At 39.4% G+C, this 18,243-nt stretch overlaps 1 protein-coding gene across 1 annotated transcript in view; it reads left to right on the forward strand.

The window, feature by feature from the left end:
* SLAIN1 (SLAIN motif family member 1) overlaps positions 1 to 18,243 on the forward strand; it is a 108,711-nt gene that overhangs the window by 67,404 nt on the left and 23,064 nt on the right. The window contains exons 3-4 of the mRNA XM_063304646.1: positions 15,756 to 15,905; positions 17,194 to 17,541. Coding sequence (XP_063160716.1) covers positions 15,756 to 15,905; positions 17,194 to 17,541 — 498 coding nt within the window. The remainder of the gene's footprint in view (positions 1 to 15,755; positions 15,906 to 17,193; positions 17,542 to 18,243) is intronic.

An 18,243-nucleotide genomic window follows, 5' to 3' on the forward strand; every position in this document is an offset into this window, starting at 1 on the left:
TAAACATTTAGTAACGTATCTCTAAAATTGAACCATTCAGTCATCAAAACCTAAAATCAAGACTTCATTGTTTTGCGTTACCAGTTAGTCCATGAGCAGTTTCCAGATGGAAATGAATCTAGTTACAGTGTTTTCTCTTATCAATGCTGTCAGTTTAGCCATTTGTGCTGATTCCATCAATTTAATCGTCCAGTCCTTCATTGAAGGAATTTGAGCATATAAGAGTCTTGCTGCTGTTATCATATATAAGAACAGAGTTCCATGTTGCTTTTCAAGCTGTTGGTCCATCAAACCCAAGAGCAACAGCTCCAATTTCAATTGTAAGTCCCCTTTAAGAATCCTTTGAAGAGTACTACATATTTAGTTCCTGGATTTCTTAGTTTTTCCACAAGTCCACCATATATGATAGAAAGTTCCTTCCCCCTGTGAGCATTTCCAACAGACATTTGATATCCCATTATACATTTTAGACAGCTTATCAGGAGTTAAATAACAATGGTACAGCATTTTATAAAAGTTCTCTTTCAAATTATGGTTCCAAGTGAATTTCAGACCTTTTTCCACATGTTTTCCCATTGTATTATCATAGTATTGTACCTAGAATTCTTAGCCTATTTAATCATACAATCTTTAACATATTCATATTTAATCATACAATCTTTAACATATTCATCTTTGCCTTTATTATACCTTAAAAAAAAATCAAAGCAACTTTGAATCATTATGGAAAAATAGAATCATACAGCCTTGAAATCAATCCATATACTTATTCTTACTTTCTTATCCTAACTCATAGTAAACCAGAACATTTATTTGTCTCCATATTATACATAGGACATTTTTTATAAATGAATCAAGGAGCTCGAGTACTCCTCTTAGCAAGTCTGCCAATGATGCCGCCATAATTTCACAAACCCCTATAGGGCTGAAAAGAGCAATAGCAGCAATATTTTGGTACTGCAGACAAAATCACCTGGTTCTTAATTTTGATAAATCAGTACCCAACAATCCTGGAGAGTAGAAGGGCACAAGTTAGAGCAGGTTACTGCATTTAAATACCTTGGGGTGGTTTTCCACTCTAAAGGCACCTGGAACGCACACCAGAATCATGTAGGTCTGCAAGTGCTATTAATATCGTGCGGTCACTCATGCCCTTGCTGTCTCCCATATAGACTACTGCAATGCGCTCTACATGGGTGTCCTGTTCAGACTAAGCACCAGACAGATTCTCAAAGAATATTCTTTATTAACTATTTACAATAATTAAGTCCTTGATGTGCTAGACTGGATAAGCAAGCCCAACTGGGCCGACTGGAACATGAAGGCTGGAAGCAACAGTTCTCGAACTGGAACAGTACTGGAATGACGCTGATGCTGAATATCTGACTCACTGGATCTGGAGCAGGACTACAAACAGCAGACAGGGATGAACTGAAGACTTGGAGCAGAACGAACTCAGAGCAAGGTTAGACTCAGCTGTGGGTTCTAGACTAGGCTGGGTACTCTGAACTGGAGTCTTGAAGACAAGGCTTGTAACTGTAGTAAGGCTGGACTCGGCTGGGAGCCCTGGACTTGGCTGAATTCTCTGGAGGCTTGGAGCAAGGCTTGGAACCTGGAACTGGACTCAGCTGGACTCAGCTGGAAGCCCCGAACTAGGCTGGATTCTCTGGGCAGAAGACTTTGTTAGCAGATGCTGGGAAAGCCTTTAGCCCAGGAGAGGTCAAAAAAGTCACACACCAAGCATTTCTATAAAAATAATTTATTTACAGAAAGCAAAACAAAAGCAAAACATATTTAAAGGACTTAGCTCCCCTTTGGAGCAAGCCTTGCTTGGCTACATTGCCGGCAGAGAAGAAAAAGAGGAAGTAAGAAACAAGTCCGGGCAGGTCCTCCTCCCCCAGGCGATTTGCATGAAGCACATGAAAGGAGTCAATCAAATACAACCTCTTCACCCCGCCAAAATGATGAGGTACAATAGCAGTCTTAATCGTTAGTAGGAAAACCTCAACACTCCCCTTTTTACACTATAGATTAAGATGCAAACCAATCTTCTCTGACAACTCTTTGTGTCTTGGTACAGGAAGAGGTTTGGTTAAAATATCAGCAATCATGTCTTTTGATTCACAATATTTTAACATTATTTCTCCTTTGCTTATCATATCTTTGATATATTGATATCTAATATCGATATGTTTTGTTCTATTTCTGCAGGCTTCAGATTTTGCCATAGCAATGCAAGCTTGATTATCCTCATAAACAGTTATAGGCTGGTTCACTTCCATGCCTATGTCTTTTAACAAATGTTTAAACCATGTAACCTCATTACAGGTTTGTGTTAGAGAATAAAACTCTGCTTCTGCAGTGGAAAGAGCAACAAGTGTTTGTTTTCTAGAATGCCAGCCTAAGCTAGATCCAGCAAATTGAATTAAAATCCCAGAAGTGGATTTTCTGTCACTGACATCTGCTCCCCAGTCAGAATCGGCAAAAGCCTGCAATTTCTTGGTTCCAGAGGCATTTAGCTTCAGGCAATAATTCTTTGTTCCTTGCAAATACCTCATTAACCTCTTCAATGCTGCTTTTCCAGTAGATGTAGGCTTCTCTACCTGTCTACTTAAAATGGCCACAGAATTTGAGATATCTGGGCGAGAATGATTTGCAATGTACAGTAAACTTCCAATTGCAGATCTATAGTTCTCTGCCTCAGTTAATTGAGTTTCTCCTATATCTTTCTGAAAATCTGTTATCATCGGAGTAGAGACTGGTTTACAGTCTTGCATATTAAAATCCTCTAGGAGCTTTTGAATTTTACTACGTTGGTTTAACAGAAAGCTACCATCCTTGTCTCTGTGTACTTCCAAACCTAGGTAATTGGTCACAACTCCAAGGCTTTTTAATATGAAATGGCTTTTCATGCAGGCTTCAAAATCAAGCCTTTGTTTTTCTGTTGATGTGAACAGCAGCAAATTATCAACATAAATGCACAGATACATACAGCCTTGTTTGTCCTTCTTCATATATACACAGGGATCTGCTTTTCCTTTTTCAAAACCAAAATTCTGCAGTTTTTCATCTACTTTTTGGTTCCAGGATCTAGCAGTTTGTTTTAACCCATAGATTGACTTCTGCAGTTCACAGACTAGATTCTCCTCTTTTTCATAGCCAGGGGGTTGCTGCATGTATAATCTGTGATCTAAATCACCATAGAGAAATGCAGTCTGAATGTCATAGTGGTTAACTGACATTCCTTTTAGTGCAGCAACTTTTAACAGTAATCTAATTGATTCACCTTTAGTAACTGGTGCAAAAGTCTTGTCAAAGTCTAAATCTTTCCTTTGAGTGAACCCTTTTGCAACCAACCTTGCTTTATATTTTTGGATTTTGCCATCAGCATCCCTTTTCAGTTTGAAAACCCACCTACAACCCAGACAGCGTTCATTGGGAGGTAGATTTACCAGTTTCCATGTTTTATTTTCTTTCAAGAATGCTAATTCCTGTTGCATGGCAGAATGCCAATTTTGTGCAATCTCTGGTGGTAAAGCATTCACTTGTTCTAAAGACTCAGGTTCTGTGAATATGTGAAAAGCTTTTGATGTTTCAGCCTGAAAACGTGATGGAGGAACGCCTTTATTACTCCTCTGAGATCTGCGAGGTAATACAGGGCTTAAATTTTGACTCCTATCACTTTCCTGAGAAGCATCTATCTCATCAGACAGATCTTCAGTTTGCTTTTCTGGTTTAATGTCCTCATCAGGCAAAAGATCACCATCAGCAAGTCCTTGCTGTTCTCTTGTGGTGGTCAGATCAACCGGAGAGCTAGAATTTAATCTCCCCCAGTTTTGTTCAGCAAAAGAAGCGCTTTTGCTAATTATTAATTTCTCTCCCATTATGAACCTGTAGCTCCTTTGGCTTTGTTCATAGCCAACAAAGATGGCTTTCTTTGTTGTGGGGCCTCCTTTCCTTCTCTGCTGTTTTGGGATGTGAACCCATGCAGTGCTACCAAACACTCTAAGATGGTTTACCTTTGGTTTCACACCATAAAACAAATGGAATGGAGTGTCCTGAATCACAGTTATACAACCTGTTCTGTACATAAGTGGAAGTAGATATGGCCTCTCCCCAGTACTTAAAACATAATCGTGAATCTTTTAACATGCATTCCATCACATTTTGCAAGGTTCTGCCCTTTCTTTCAGCAACACCATTTTGCTGAGGGGTGTAAGGGTTAGAAAGAATTTGTTCTATCCCCTTTTTCACTAGGAACCTTCTGAATTTGTGAGAAAGGTATTCTCCTCCTCTATCACATTGGAGTGCAGATACAGGCCTAGGGAATTTTCCATTTGCCCATGTCACAAAACTTTTAAATTTCTCAAATGCTTCATCTTTATGTTTTAAGATGTAGATAAATGTGTATCTTGAGAAATCATCAATGATGGTCATTGCATACCTTGCTTGTCCAAGACTTGGAGCAAAAGGACCAATAATGTCAGAGTGTACAATTTCCAAAGGTCTAGTTGTAACTCTGTCACTGTGCTTACTCAAAGGAGCTTTTAGTGTTTTGCATTCTTTGCAAACTACACAGTCTAAGTATTTATCACAGGGTTTTATCTTTAGGTCAGCACACAGCTGTGGCATTTGTGCTATATATTTGAAATTAGCATGACCAAATCTCCTGTGCATCAGGTGTACACATTGGTCATGATATGGTGTGTTGCCAACTGCAGCCTTGCAGCTTGGCTTCCTTGCATTTTGCACAATGTACAAGGAGTCTTTTAACATACCAGTAGCACACAATTTCCCATTTTTTCGTATCTCACAACCATTTTTCTTAAATGTTATGATATACCCTGTTGCAGCCAATTGTGCCACAGATAAAAGGTTTGATTGTAAATTTGGCACATACAACACACTTTTTACAGTTTCTCCCAAGCAGGATAAATACAAGTCACCTTGTCCCATAATTTTGGTCACAGACCCATCAGCCAAAGATACACTTTGTCTTTCAGTTTTAGACAGTGACACAAAAGAGCTTTTACAATTACATAAATGACAACTGGCCCCAGAATCTAACACCCATACATCAGAATTACCCTTCTCAGCAACCTGTGCAATTTGGGTTGTCTGAAGAGCCTTCTTCTGTGTTGCCCTTGTGTTCTTCTTCTCTGTCTTTCTAGTCTTGGGTCTCATGGCACAGTCTCTTTGCAAATGTCCAGCTGAACCACAAGTGAAGCATTGCTGGCTGGCTAGCGCTGTGGCCTCAGGTTCCTTTCCCTTATTTTCCCTTTCAGCGAGTAAGCGCTGTGTAACATACGATGGGGTGAGGTCTGCTTCAGGCATACCTCCAGGGTACAAATCAGCATGTCCCATGTTGCATTTAGTGAGGACAGGAGGATATAGGATTTTGTGAGAGGTGTAAATTCCATTCCTCTCTCCTGCAACTCAACAAACAGCTGCTGAATATAATGCAGGTGCTCAGGAAGGCTATCTCCTTCTGCAAGGTAGGCTCTGTACAGCTTTTTCGTCAGAGTAACTTTACTCCCTGCTGTTGCCTTTACATATAAGTCTCTCAAAGCGTCCCAAAGTTGGTTTGCAGACTGCATGCCTCGCACGTGGACTAGCTGATTGTCCTCATCTCCCAAGATAATGGTGGTTGTAGCCCGCTCATCCTGTCTCAGCCATTCAGCACTGGGATTTTGGGGGTTTTGCTCACCAATTGGCAGCCAAAGATTCTCTCTGCGAAGATACATCTCCATCTTCAGGGCCCAATTCAAATAGTTGGTCTCTGATAGGCACTCCAGAGGCATTGCTGAGGGCTGGGAGGTAGTCATGGCTTCTTCCTTCTTTTGCAAGTCACCTCAGCTAGCTTCTTTGTCCTGTAGACTGGCAGTTGCTGGAAAATCTCCAGGCGCTCCAAAGAAAATCTTCACAGGTCTTTGCTACCTGCCTTTAAATTGTGCATGAGGTGTGGAGCTGATCTCTCTTTTCTCTCTAGGTTTTACTGGGCTGCTGGGCTGCTCACTGGGCCCATAACCTGTTAGCAGATGCTGGGAAAGCCTTTAGCCCAGGAGAGGTCAAAAAAGTCACACACCAAGCATTTCTATAAAAATAATTTATTTACAGAAAGCAAAACAAAAGCAAAACATATTTAAAGGACTTAGCTCCCCTTTGGAGCAAGCCTTGCTTGGCTACATTGCTGGCAGAGAAAAAAAAAAGGAAGTAAGAAACAAGTCCGGGCAGGTCCTCCTCCCCCCAGGCGATTTGCATGAAGCACGTGAAAGGAGTCAATCAAATACAACCTCTTCACCCCGCCAAAATGATGAGGTACAATAGCAGTCTTAATCGTTAGTAGGAAAACCTCAACAGACTTGGAGAGAGGCTTGGAACTAGGCTGGACTCGGCTGGAAGAACCATGTGTGCCATGAATCCAGATCCTGGACAAGATAGGTGTGAATCCTCAAAACCCACTGGAGTCTGTGAAGCATGGTTACAGCGAACCACGGACAAGCAGCGATGTGGAAACCCCTCAACTTGGCTGCGCTGCTGAGAAGAATGCGGGCTTTCAAAGTTTGAGGCAAAATGCAGATTACTGGGCTTGGCTGACGCTGATTCCTCAAATGCAGCAGGCACAAAATCCCCTTCTTCAGACTGAAAGTCAGGCACTGGTTCCTCCTTGACAACAGATGCTGCTTCTGATGCCGGTAGGGATTCTTCTTCCAAAGCTGCAGGCTTAGAGGTTGTCTCCGGCAGCTCACTCTCTGTGCGGTTGCCTTTTATACCGATCTTTGGCACGCTTCGAGTCTCCTGTAGCCAATCATGCTGCCTTCTCCTTCGCATGTTTTTCAGCCTGTCTCTGGCGTGCGCTGATTGGCGTATTCAAATCCTCCTCCGGATCTTGCCCAATCTGCGTTGTAGCTTCTTCCCGCTCTGCTGAGTCATGCTTGAGTGTTGTTTCTCCGATTCCAGCCCAATATGTTTCCAATTCCTCCTCTGACTCAGAAAGTGAAACTAGTTCTGAGTCAGAGGCAAGCTTGGTTCTGACAATGGGGCTACCCTTGAAGAGTATCTGGAAGCTACAGCTGGTCCTAAATGCAGCTGTGCGGGCAATTCTTGGCACCCCTAGATCGACACATGTTACCATTGCTTCACGAGCTGCATTGGGAACTGCTTTGCTTCCAGGTGCAATTCAAGGTGTTGGTTATCACCTTTAAAGCCCTTCATGGCATGGGTCCAGGGTGCCTGAGGGACTGTCTCATCCCCATTGCATCAACCTCTCCCACCTGATCATGCAGAGAGGGCATGTTACAGACCCTGTCTGTAAGAGAATTCCATCTGGTGGGGTCCAGGACGTGGGCCTTCTCTGCAGTAGCACCCACCCTCTGGAACATCCTTTCCCCAGAGATAAGACAGATTCCATCTCTTGTGGCCTTCCAGAAACAAGTAAAACCTGGTTCTGCCACCTTGCCTGGGGCAAGGGAAGTAGTCACTCCTGGAGATGGCTGGTGCCCTAAAATAGCCTTTTAGATAAACATGAACGGTATTATATCTATCATTGTCACATGAATTTTATACTGTATTTATGTTTTATATTATATTGTTATATTGTATTTAATATTTATGTTTATGATATTTAATGCTTTTATCGCTATTGTAAACCACCCAGAGTCCCTCATTTCGGGGGAGATGGGCAGTGGCAAAATTTAATAAATAAATACATACATACATACATACATACATACATAAAATTAAGCGCTTCTTTTATACAAGCAGAGGACAATTAATCCCTGCAGCATTAAAACTTTTTGAGGCCAAACCACTGGCCCAAATCCTTTTTGGGACATAAGCAGAAATTTATGCGAAGAAGGATGCGCTAGAAACAGTGCAAACAAAATTTTTGAGATCCAGTGGAACAGCAAACCCAGTGGAACAGCAAACACCCAGTTAAGGCTTGAGACAGGAATGTCTGCAATCCAGGTAAGGACTTGGAGGATAACGGTAAACTACTGGCTGAAAATACAATTCTTCCCAGTCAGACTGACCCCTTTAGTTTTAATAGATAATTTTCCTTCTCCCTGGAAACAGGCCATAGAACAGAAGTTGGCATTATGTGAGCTTTCTGATTCCTGATGTTTTTAGGATATGAGCAAGCCAAACAGTTGCTCACCCAAAGAATAAGGGACGTGGAGTTTCAGACTGCAGTTAATAAGCTGTCCCAACAGGGCAGAAATTGGATAAATAAGGGCACTTGAGAACCAGCAAGATGTCTACAAAATCTAACTTTCCCCAAGCTGAGTATAGCATTTTTTAAAGTTGGGCTTAACATCTTACTACCCACACTGCTGCAAGGCAGATACTCCAAAGCCCCATTAACCAAGTGAACTTTCCCATGTGGCAACTAGAAGATGAAAACCATTTCGCATGTATGAATACACTGTAAACTCTACAGGGATATCAGGTCTGCTTATATTCTGCCCGTAATATATAAATTTCCAGGAAGACTAGATAATTTCTATGTGAACCATCTTCTAGAAGATTCGAAACCCTTTATCACCTCTGCAGTAGCCAAATTTGGTGTTGCCACAATGAAAATAAGGCATAACTGTTACAGAAATAATCACATCTGTTTTATCATTTTAGGTTTAACACGTACTAGCTATCTTGTTTTTAGATTATACATATTTTACTTCATGGTCTGTAATATTTTAGATTTACACTTGCATAGGTAATTAATGCACCATTAATGCAGTGTATGTACTTTTAAAATTATTTTTGCTGGTCATTGAATAAACTATTTTATTGAGGGGTGGAGATTTTTAGACAGGATTGATTGCCTTTATTGAGTGCAACATATAACTGAGAAATTAAACAATGTAAAAAAAGTGTTTTCATAGACAATATTACATAGGAGATCTTACGTATCTTACATAGGAGATTTGGGCACAGAACTATATGATATATTTCAAAATTAATAAAAGGCAATAAGTTTGAGGAACTGAAAATAGGAGTATGCAAGTCTGAAGAAAAATGCAGTTAGAGCCACCTACTGGCTATATAAGGGAAAAGAGTCAAAATACCATTAGATGCAATTCAATTCAGATTTATGTGAATCTTCAATTTTAACTCCAGGAAATCAATTCTTCACTTCTTAATTCTTGTTTCCTGACATTTATTGATTTTTCAAACTACATTTTCACCAGTGAAGTTTGGAAAAAGCTAAGAGAATACATTGCAAGAATGAGCAATAACTTTGGAAGGAAGTCTGAAACCTAGCACATGGATACAGGTAAGGAAATTGGACAGTATCTGAAAGAATAGGGAAGAAAATGAGAAGACAACTCCCTATATAGAAGCTTAGTGAAAATTACCAGAAACATGCTTCATGATGCTGAACTGGCAAAGCAGTAGTGGAGAGAAGGCTGCAACATACCTGCAGAATGAACAAACTACAAGAGGCAAAGATGTGATGCCATTTGAATTGTGGAATGAGATCAAGACAAACATAAAACATGTTAAAGTGTTTGGGTACAAGATGTACCTAAAGAAAAAGGGAGCAAATTAAATTGCAGAAGAAGGCATCTTAATATGATATGAATTAGGATGTAGGAGACAGAATTCTTGACACTATTACCAATAGTGAAGGAATGTAGATATGGGGAATGAACCATTAAGTGAGGAGAAAAGACAGTGCAGTCCTGAGAAGGTGGAAAGTGTAAGAAAGTAACTTGAGAATAATCTCACCTTGATTTTGTTTGTTGTAAAATGAGGCAGAGAGGAAGCCTTACAGGGTTTCAAGACCTTACTTCTGTTTCTTGATCTTGCCTACCTTGAAGGGCTTATTTCAATCTTGAAAGCCTCTCTCATCAAAGAGGCACTGGACCTTGCCTTCTAGAATATGGCAACAGATCATTGAGGCACCCCGCTGTCTGCAAAACAAATACCTGAGGCATTATTACAACATCAGCAGGTGTATACACAGATAATGAGCTTGCACAATGCCATGATACAGCAAGTACAGCATGTGGGACAAAGATGACCTCAGCTGGGAGCAGCCCCACAAACTACTGTACAATAGTTGCTGTGTTCTCCTGAAAGTCTTTGGTGGGGCTCAAGATCAATTCCTGATTTTCATCACTCAATGTGAATTGTTAATGGTGATGGCTCAGCAGTATTTCCTACTGATCAGATCAATATTGTCTTTGTTCTTAGTCTGGTGAAAGAAGGGGCATCACAGATGGACAGTTCCACTCATTTAGAGTAATGATGCAGTGTTAGAGAATTACCAGAACCATGCAAAGATCTGAAGCTGTTTTTGATGACTTGGCGACCACTAATTGGGAAAGTTGCAGGATGAAGCAAGGAAATCACTGAATTTGTGAGTTCATTGCTAATTTCCAGTTATATGCATCGGAACGATCTTGTCCTGACTGACCCCATTTAGGGAAGGACTTTCTCCTGAACTGAGGGACGAGTTACTAAGATAGAGCACACCAGAGAATTTGGAAGAACTGTTTCAGTGATGTGTGTGATTGGAAGAGTTGAGGAATAAAAGAATAATAGAGGGAGGACATTTTACAGCCTTTGGGTGATCTTGCACCATAGAATGCATGCAAATACGCATGGCAAAGAGGTCCTTTCTGCAGCAGAGAAACAAAGAAGAAGGGACCTTGGTTTATTATTCTACTCTGGAGCACTTAGTACCTAGCATTGGCTTGTCCCACTAAAGTCTCTTCCTGAGATGGCTGGAAGGTGCTGCACCTGTGGAACTATGGGTCGCCTTACACGTAAATGCCTGAATCACTCCAGAGCCTTGTCTTTGGGAAATTTTGCAGGCTCTCCTCCCAAGATGAACAGACATCTAAACAGACAAATCAGCCATCAATAGACACATAGAGATAAACCACATTTACACACCATTCAAAAGAGACAATAAAAAAGCTAAGAAGGAAACAAAAAGACCAGAACACATTCTCTGCAGCAGCCAACACCCAGATAAGCAGGGATTAACACCAGACAAACAAGCAGAAAACAATACCCTAACAAAGGAACTGCCAGGGAAACAACCAGTGAAGCAGACAAACAAACAAGCAAAACACAATGCCCTAATCAAGGAACTACCAAGGAGAAAACCACACCCCCATCAAAACTGGCAGGACAAGCTACTGTATATAAACAGGGAGCAAATCCCATACTCACTAGCACTGATGATGTTACCTAGTCGGGTAATGAAATGTTTGCAAGCAAGCAACCAAGCTCGGAGAACACTTAAGGACTCCACAGATAGGACATTGTATCAGCAGGAGGGAGACTGTACAGAAAGGTACCAAATAAGAAAACTGGATTGCAGTCAAAAGTAGAAAGATATCTAAAGAGAACTGCATATCTAAAGTTAGACAATAATCCCTGGAAGCAACTTGAGCTGAAGGTAAGGAGGACAGAAAATCAATGAGTGGAAACTTACTCTAGTTGTTTCTTGTTTTTGCCCCCAGTCAGAGCACCCTGGATATAGCTAAGTACTATTATGTGCAAACTGTGCAGCAGAGCCATGAAACTGGTGCAGCAACTGTTAGGAAAGGGAATGTTGAAATTCAGTTTTGCATAGACTGGCTCTCTGCACCTATATACCTACTGACTGTGGGGGGCAATAGATGTAGCAAGAGTTAGCCAAAGAACACTGCACTTTTGTCACTTTTCCTAAAACACATTTTGTACTTCTTACTTGTACCACTTCCTTCCTCAGTTCTGTTCTGAAATTACTTTTATAGGAAGAGCAGAAGGTGAATACTCTTTTTCTTTCCCTGTGCCTATTCAAAGTACTCCCTCTAAAACTGACTGGAATGGATCTCACACTTTCCCTAAAAACACTGGATGGCTGTAGAACATGTTCTTTCTGCCCCCTTCCAATTTTTTTGTTACAAATGCTGTGTTTTTATTACTGAGGTTCTGAGCGTCCCAGCTGCAAAAACAGTAGCTTTGTTCACTGTGGATCTTCTCAAAGGCAATCATTGTGGCCAAATAATGAATACTGTTTACACGTGGGTTGCAGACTGCATCTGTGAGTAACAGGGAGATGGCCTTGGATCAGACTGTTATGACCCTGCATCTGATGCCAGTGCAAAAGCACAAAGACCATTTTCATTTTAAGGACATCCATTTTTTAATTATTTTTTATGAAAAGAACAAAAGGTTGCCAGTTGCCTTAAAAATGGCTTTTGCATTTCTTGCGTTTTCTATTAAGACCAAGATCACATGTTTAAATGTTCTCTCTTCCTCGTGTACGTGGATACACAATTTTGGTAAATGATTCAGCCCATCATTAAAGGCTGCATATCACTCTGGCATTTAGCATGATTATAATGGAAATACGTCTGCTCTGGAATGTATGTTTGCATTTAAAATATCTGTGTTTATGTAATTTGAAACTTCACTTTGATGAAAAGAAATATTTACATCTATTGGCTTAAAAGCTTAAGAAGGGAATTCAGTTTGTATTGACTACTTGATGAGTGAGTCCGTGGGTTTGTCATGAAACTTCACTTGTTCAGGTTTGTCCTCAGTAATTAATCCCATTAATGCTATGTTTCAAAAACCTTTCCTCTGTGATAATAGAAGCTTCACTGGTATCGCATTTCTTTTAAACATTTTTTAAAACATGAGTTTATTCTGTATGGAATTACAGTGGTACTAGTCCCTAACAAACCTATACATTGCTTCTAAATTTCTTATTCTAGTATGTACACTAAATCATTTTGTCCATAATCAAAATATTCTCATATTCTTTATTTTTTCTGACAAATTTTAATTTAAATAGTTTTTATAGTTAAATATTTGTACCAAGAGGTGTTTAAATGCTCAACTTTAGAATGTATTGTATGGGAGAGGTGAAAATTAAGAAAAGAACAACACTTTAAGCCTATCCCATTTCTGTCCTTTCCCCCCATACCTGGGTTCTTCTTTTTTATTTATCTTAAGAAGCAGGGATTTTTTTCCCTACAGCCTATAGAAAATTATTGACATTCTATCAGTTCAGTGGGACTAACTCCCATGCAAATGGGCATCTCTCATACCTCATTTGGCTTGGGAATAAGTTCCATTGACCTCAGTGGGACTTATCTCTGTACAGACAATATTGTTTGATCTTTTTTGTGATATTAACTTCCTAATAGATAAGCATTCAGTTGCTAAATACAAACTGATATTTTTATTTTCTGTGCCCACTAACAGCTAGTAGATGGCGGAGTCTCTTCTCTTCATCTGTATCCTTGGCTTTTCCTTATAGTCCTGTTGCAAGGCTTACTCCATATAGCAATATCTATAACAGTCCTGCGTTCTCTAAAACCTTCAGCAAAGCAATATTAACACCTGAAAGAACAGGTAATGCCTGCTTTCTTACTAACATATCAATTTAATAATATATAAGCCGAAGTCCTGTAAGTTTTTCAGAGGTGGTATTTAAGAACTAATGATGATTCAACCTGGACTAGGTTGGACTGGGAGTAAGGAAATCTAGATTCTAGTCCTCCCTTAGGCACTGAAGACAGATGGGTGACCTTAGGTCAGTGACTCTCTCTCAGCCTTAATCAGCATCAAGTTCTGCAACAAGCCAATACGTAAAGAAAGCCATCATGGATTGATAGATTTTCTGTAAAAACTAGGCAAGCAGAGTGCAAAAAACAAGTGATCCTGCAATCATGTGGGACAAATGCTAAGGAAAACAACATCAAGTAACCTGCACCTTGTTGCTGGAAATGGAGGGGGTGGCAGTGCCTGCAGCTTTTACAGTTACCAGAAAATTCAGAAGGACTTGTACTGATCCCTTTTGCTCAGTCTTGACCCTTAGCTCTGATTTACCAAGCTGGGGGTGGCGGTGGGGCAGGGAATAGGAAGGATCAGTTTGCTATACCCAGATTCTTGCAGAGTAGCTCTGCAAGTTTAGTACTTATTTAAATACACATACGGAAGCAGAACTGAGTCGTCCTGTTCTCTAATGCCATGCACCATATATGCCTTTTCTGTGATGTCAGCATACCCAACATAAATTAATTCTAAGAAAGGAACTTCTTTTGTATACCTGTGGAAGGCCAGAATCCCAATAATACATGGTAAGTGGAGGATTAGCTACCTTTATCTACTGCTGAAAGATAGTTAGCCTATTAAATGAAGCTTGGCCCTCTGGGTCTGAGACATCCTTCCTGAAGTACAGCAGAAGACTCAAAATGCTGATCTAGGGAGAATTTGTCCTTCATTATTTTATTTTTGATGGCATGTTTTCAAAGAAGATGCTTCCATTTCTTCTTTCCCCTCCGCTTTCCCACATCACTTGAAGGGTGCTCGGAGAACTTTATTTGCAAATAAAACTGCTATTGTGCATTATACTGAATAATGGGATATGACAGCTCCCCAACCTCAGTATGTGGGACTTCCATCATTACAATCTTACAAAGCCTCTCCATTTACAATTGCAGCGTACAAGGTTTAAAATACATGCTATATTGAAGTCCAGCATATTGGACGGCTGCCAGTTTGGGGAAATTTGAAGTATGATCACCCAATAATAATTTGGATAGATTGCTATAATCTCATCAGGTATGACAGCAGGTTAGGACATCCTAAAAGCAGTACTTTGGGTGAGGGCCTGTACATTACTGGATCATCAGACTAAATAGAGAAGTCTGTCAGAAGGAAATACAAGTGCAAGTTGGTTAGGGCTATTTGAGTAAGAGTTATGCAAGACACTAATTTAGTTGATAAAAAATAAAAAAATTCCCTTCTCATCCCTATGGGTGGTATGTGTCTTCCTCAACCTTGAGTTCTCTGCCAGAGGCCTGTGAGTTTGAGGGTTCTGAGCAGTATCTTAGCTGTTCCAGAAGCTGTTATCTGTCTTCTGGACAGAGAGCTCTGATGTTGTTCCTGGGATCTGTTGGAGCCACTCTCCCAACTTGGGAGTCGCAGCCCCAAGTGCCCCTACCACCACTGGGACCACTTTGGCCTTCACTTTCCACATCCTCTCTAATTCCATATATATGTAAATAGGAGATTGTTAGGAACTATGGTTTGAATCATAAACTGAACATTTGTAAGATTTGCCGTTACTGACATTAGAGTTTAAAAATTTCATTATTAAAAGAAAACTACAAAAAGACAGAAAATAACTAGGAATCCCAAACCCAAATTAAATCTGTACTGAAGTTTTGATTTTTGTTTCTTTGTCCTACGTTTTTTAATGTAAGGATATTGTAGGATTCTTATTTGTATTGCATTAATGAATAAAGATCACTAGAATACCTCATGCCATTTAAATGGACTGCAGTAGGATTGTGAATATTTTGAAAATGTGCTTTTAACCTTTCACCAGCACTTAACAGCTATTTTTGCACACTTCTAAGCCTGCAAACACATTCAGCTGCTTTAAGAATTTTAATGACTCAACTCAAAGCAGCAGCATCTTTTTTCAGGCTTGTACAAAAGCTTAAAATAAGACAATCTATTTAATTAATAACATAAAACAGTTGTGTTCATGTGAGTGAACTTATTGCTAATCATCTGCAAAGTATGCATAGCCTTAGGTTGCAATTTTTGTATACTTTCTATAGTGTCATTGAGACTTCCTTACAAGTAGATATTTATGATACTGTGATGATGTAGACATACTGTATATAACACTCATATTCTTAGTCCATTAATTTATGAATTAGTTATGTTTCTTTAAAAGTGAAACTGCTTGCACCATATGAGATGTTTATGGATTTAATGTTTTTCAACAGACTGCATTTCTAGAAGCTCCCCTCTAAGTCCCCAGTCATCTCTAGACAGTGAATTGAGCACCTCAGAATTAGAAGATGATTCCATTTCCATGGGATATAAATTACAAGATCTCACAGATGTCCAAATCATGGCTCGGCTGCAAGAAGAGAGTAGGTTGAGACTTAGATTTTCCTCCTTCCAGATAGGTTGTGGGGTTTTTTTTTGCTTTATGATTAGAGAAAAAAAAGGCTTGATCTTTGCAAACTATATGATGTTGTAGAAGATGACTTAAAAATGATATCTAGTTAAAATTTGAAAATGCTTTGCAGCACTTTGGTTTTGAAGGGAAAAAGGTGCTCACATACGACTTCTCTGTAACTCCTTAAAACATCTGCATCTTTACACAAGATTGCATTGCTTCCCCTGTGACTGATGCATGTTACCTGGAAAATAGGTGTTCGATTCAAGGATTTGGAGAGTGGTATTGCATATACACACTCATAAATTTCCCATTTGCCTTTGAATATTAAGTACTTCACAGCCCTAAAAATATGTAATGTTCATGCTGCTTTCAAGAACTCAGTATGAATAGCCAATGTAAATTACTATTGGGTATCCTAACTTATATGGCATTTGATCTACTGCAAAGAGAAGAAACCTAATTGGGCTGGGGAGTGGGCTAATTGTCTGCATAAAAAATGGCAGTGGGATCTGTGTCACTTCTGTACTAAAAGAAATTCCTTCAGAAGCTTATGTATACTCATCATTTTCTATTGATGTTGATGAAATTATAAATTAATGTAAAATTAACTTTTTATTTAATCATCTTGTTTGGGAACCACTTCTCATATTGCAGTAAATATACTTTATGCTTTCATTAATAACTTCATTTTCTGAAGAAAGGCAAATACAACGTGAAGATTACTGTACCTGCAGTTGCAGTACCATGTTTTCCTACAAACCTAATGACATCTATTGTAAGAGATTGAGAGATGTCTGGGAAAGAAATGGAACAGAGAGTGGATATAAATAAACGAGACTTAGCGGTTGATAGTTTATCTCATTAAATGAAACTTAACCCAAGTGGAAAGAAACCTAGGAAGAAGCATTTCAAATCATTTAGACAGGCTGTCCTAATGAACTCATAAAAATAAAGGGGAAATTTCCTCTTATGGTTTCCAAGATTATGTGTTTATCCCAGAGCAGTATTAAAGAAATCTTACTGAAATATGTGTAGTTCTTGCTTCTTTGATCTTGCCTAGCTCTGTGGGGCTTAACATCCTACCAAGTATATCTTGGTTGGTATACTCCTCGTATTTTATGTTTATGATTGACATTGGAGCTATGTATGGTGTGTATGGCAAGATAAAAGTAATAATGCAATATTTTTATATTAGTAGAATTATGAATTTTGCCATTTTATATTCTGGAACTTCTTTTTTTTTTTTTTCTTTACAGGCCTGAGGCAGGACTATGCTTCAACTTCAGCATCAGTGTCAAGAAACAGTTCCAGTGTGTCTCTTCCTTTGGTCAAAAAAGGGACCAGCAGTGATCAGGAATTTGATCGTTATAGCTTTGAAGATGAGGAAGAAGAATTTGACCACTTGCCCCCTCCACAGCCTCGGCTCACACGTTGCTCTCCTTTCCAAAAAGGAATTCCCCATTCACAAACTTTCTCCAGTATACGGGATTGTAAAAGGAGCCCAATTTCCCCATATTTTCCTTCCAATAATAATCAACAGCAGCCATTTTACTCTCCTCAAGCCCCGAATCTTCTGGAGTCTCAGTCAACCAAAATTAATGGATGTAAGGCCAGCTGGCTTGTTTGACCAGAGTTTTTCTTGACATCAGTTTACATTTGATCTGGGACACACTGTAATACCAGTTGGTGGTTCTTTTTTTGACAACGTACCTAAAAATAATGCATAAAGTGTTAATATTCTAGAAACAGTTTCCTTCTTTCCATATACACCCCATGCTTCAAATTTCTTTTTTGTTTATTTCCGCCCACAACCACACATTTTTCCTTCCATAAGAGGAGGATTCCTGTGTAGTATGAATTTTGCCACTTCAATTGGAGATCTTGCAATCCTGTCATTCCCAGCCATCGCAACCATTCTGACAGGGGTGGGAATCATAATTCAACACAGTTGGAAGGTATCAAGTAAGGGAAGGTTAATGTAAACGAAGGATCAAAATCCATGCATCTCAGTAAACTGCATTCATTGTGTGGGTGACCCTGAGTAATGGATGCTGTTGGCTTATCTCCTGCCAAATGTTTTGCACTAAAATTCTTAATTGTAGTGAGTCTGTCAATATTTATTAATTTTGGGGGGGAAGATAACATTCTTTTTTATTCAAATACATATACATATATATAGTATACAGTATGTAACAGCTTTTCAGTTAAGTACACCTGGTAAATAGTATGTCAGAAGTCCTGACATTAAGTATATAAATTATAGCTAGCTGTAGTATGAACTAGCTTATTGAATGATCATGAGATGA

The sequence above is a fragment of the Candoia aspera genome, chromosome 5, assembly GCF_035149785.1.
Source record: "Candoia aspera isolate rCanAsp1 chromosome 5, rCanAsp1.hap2, whole genome shotgun sequence".
Lineage (NCBI taxonomy): Eukaryota > Metazoa > Chordata > Lepidosauria > Squamata > Boidae > Candoia > Candoia aspera.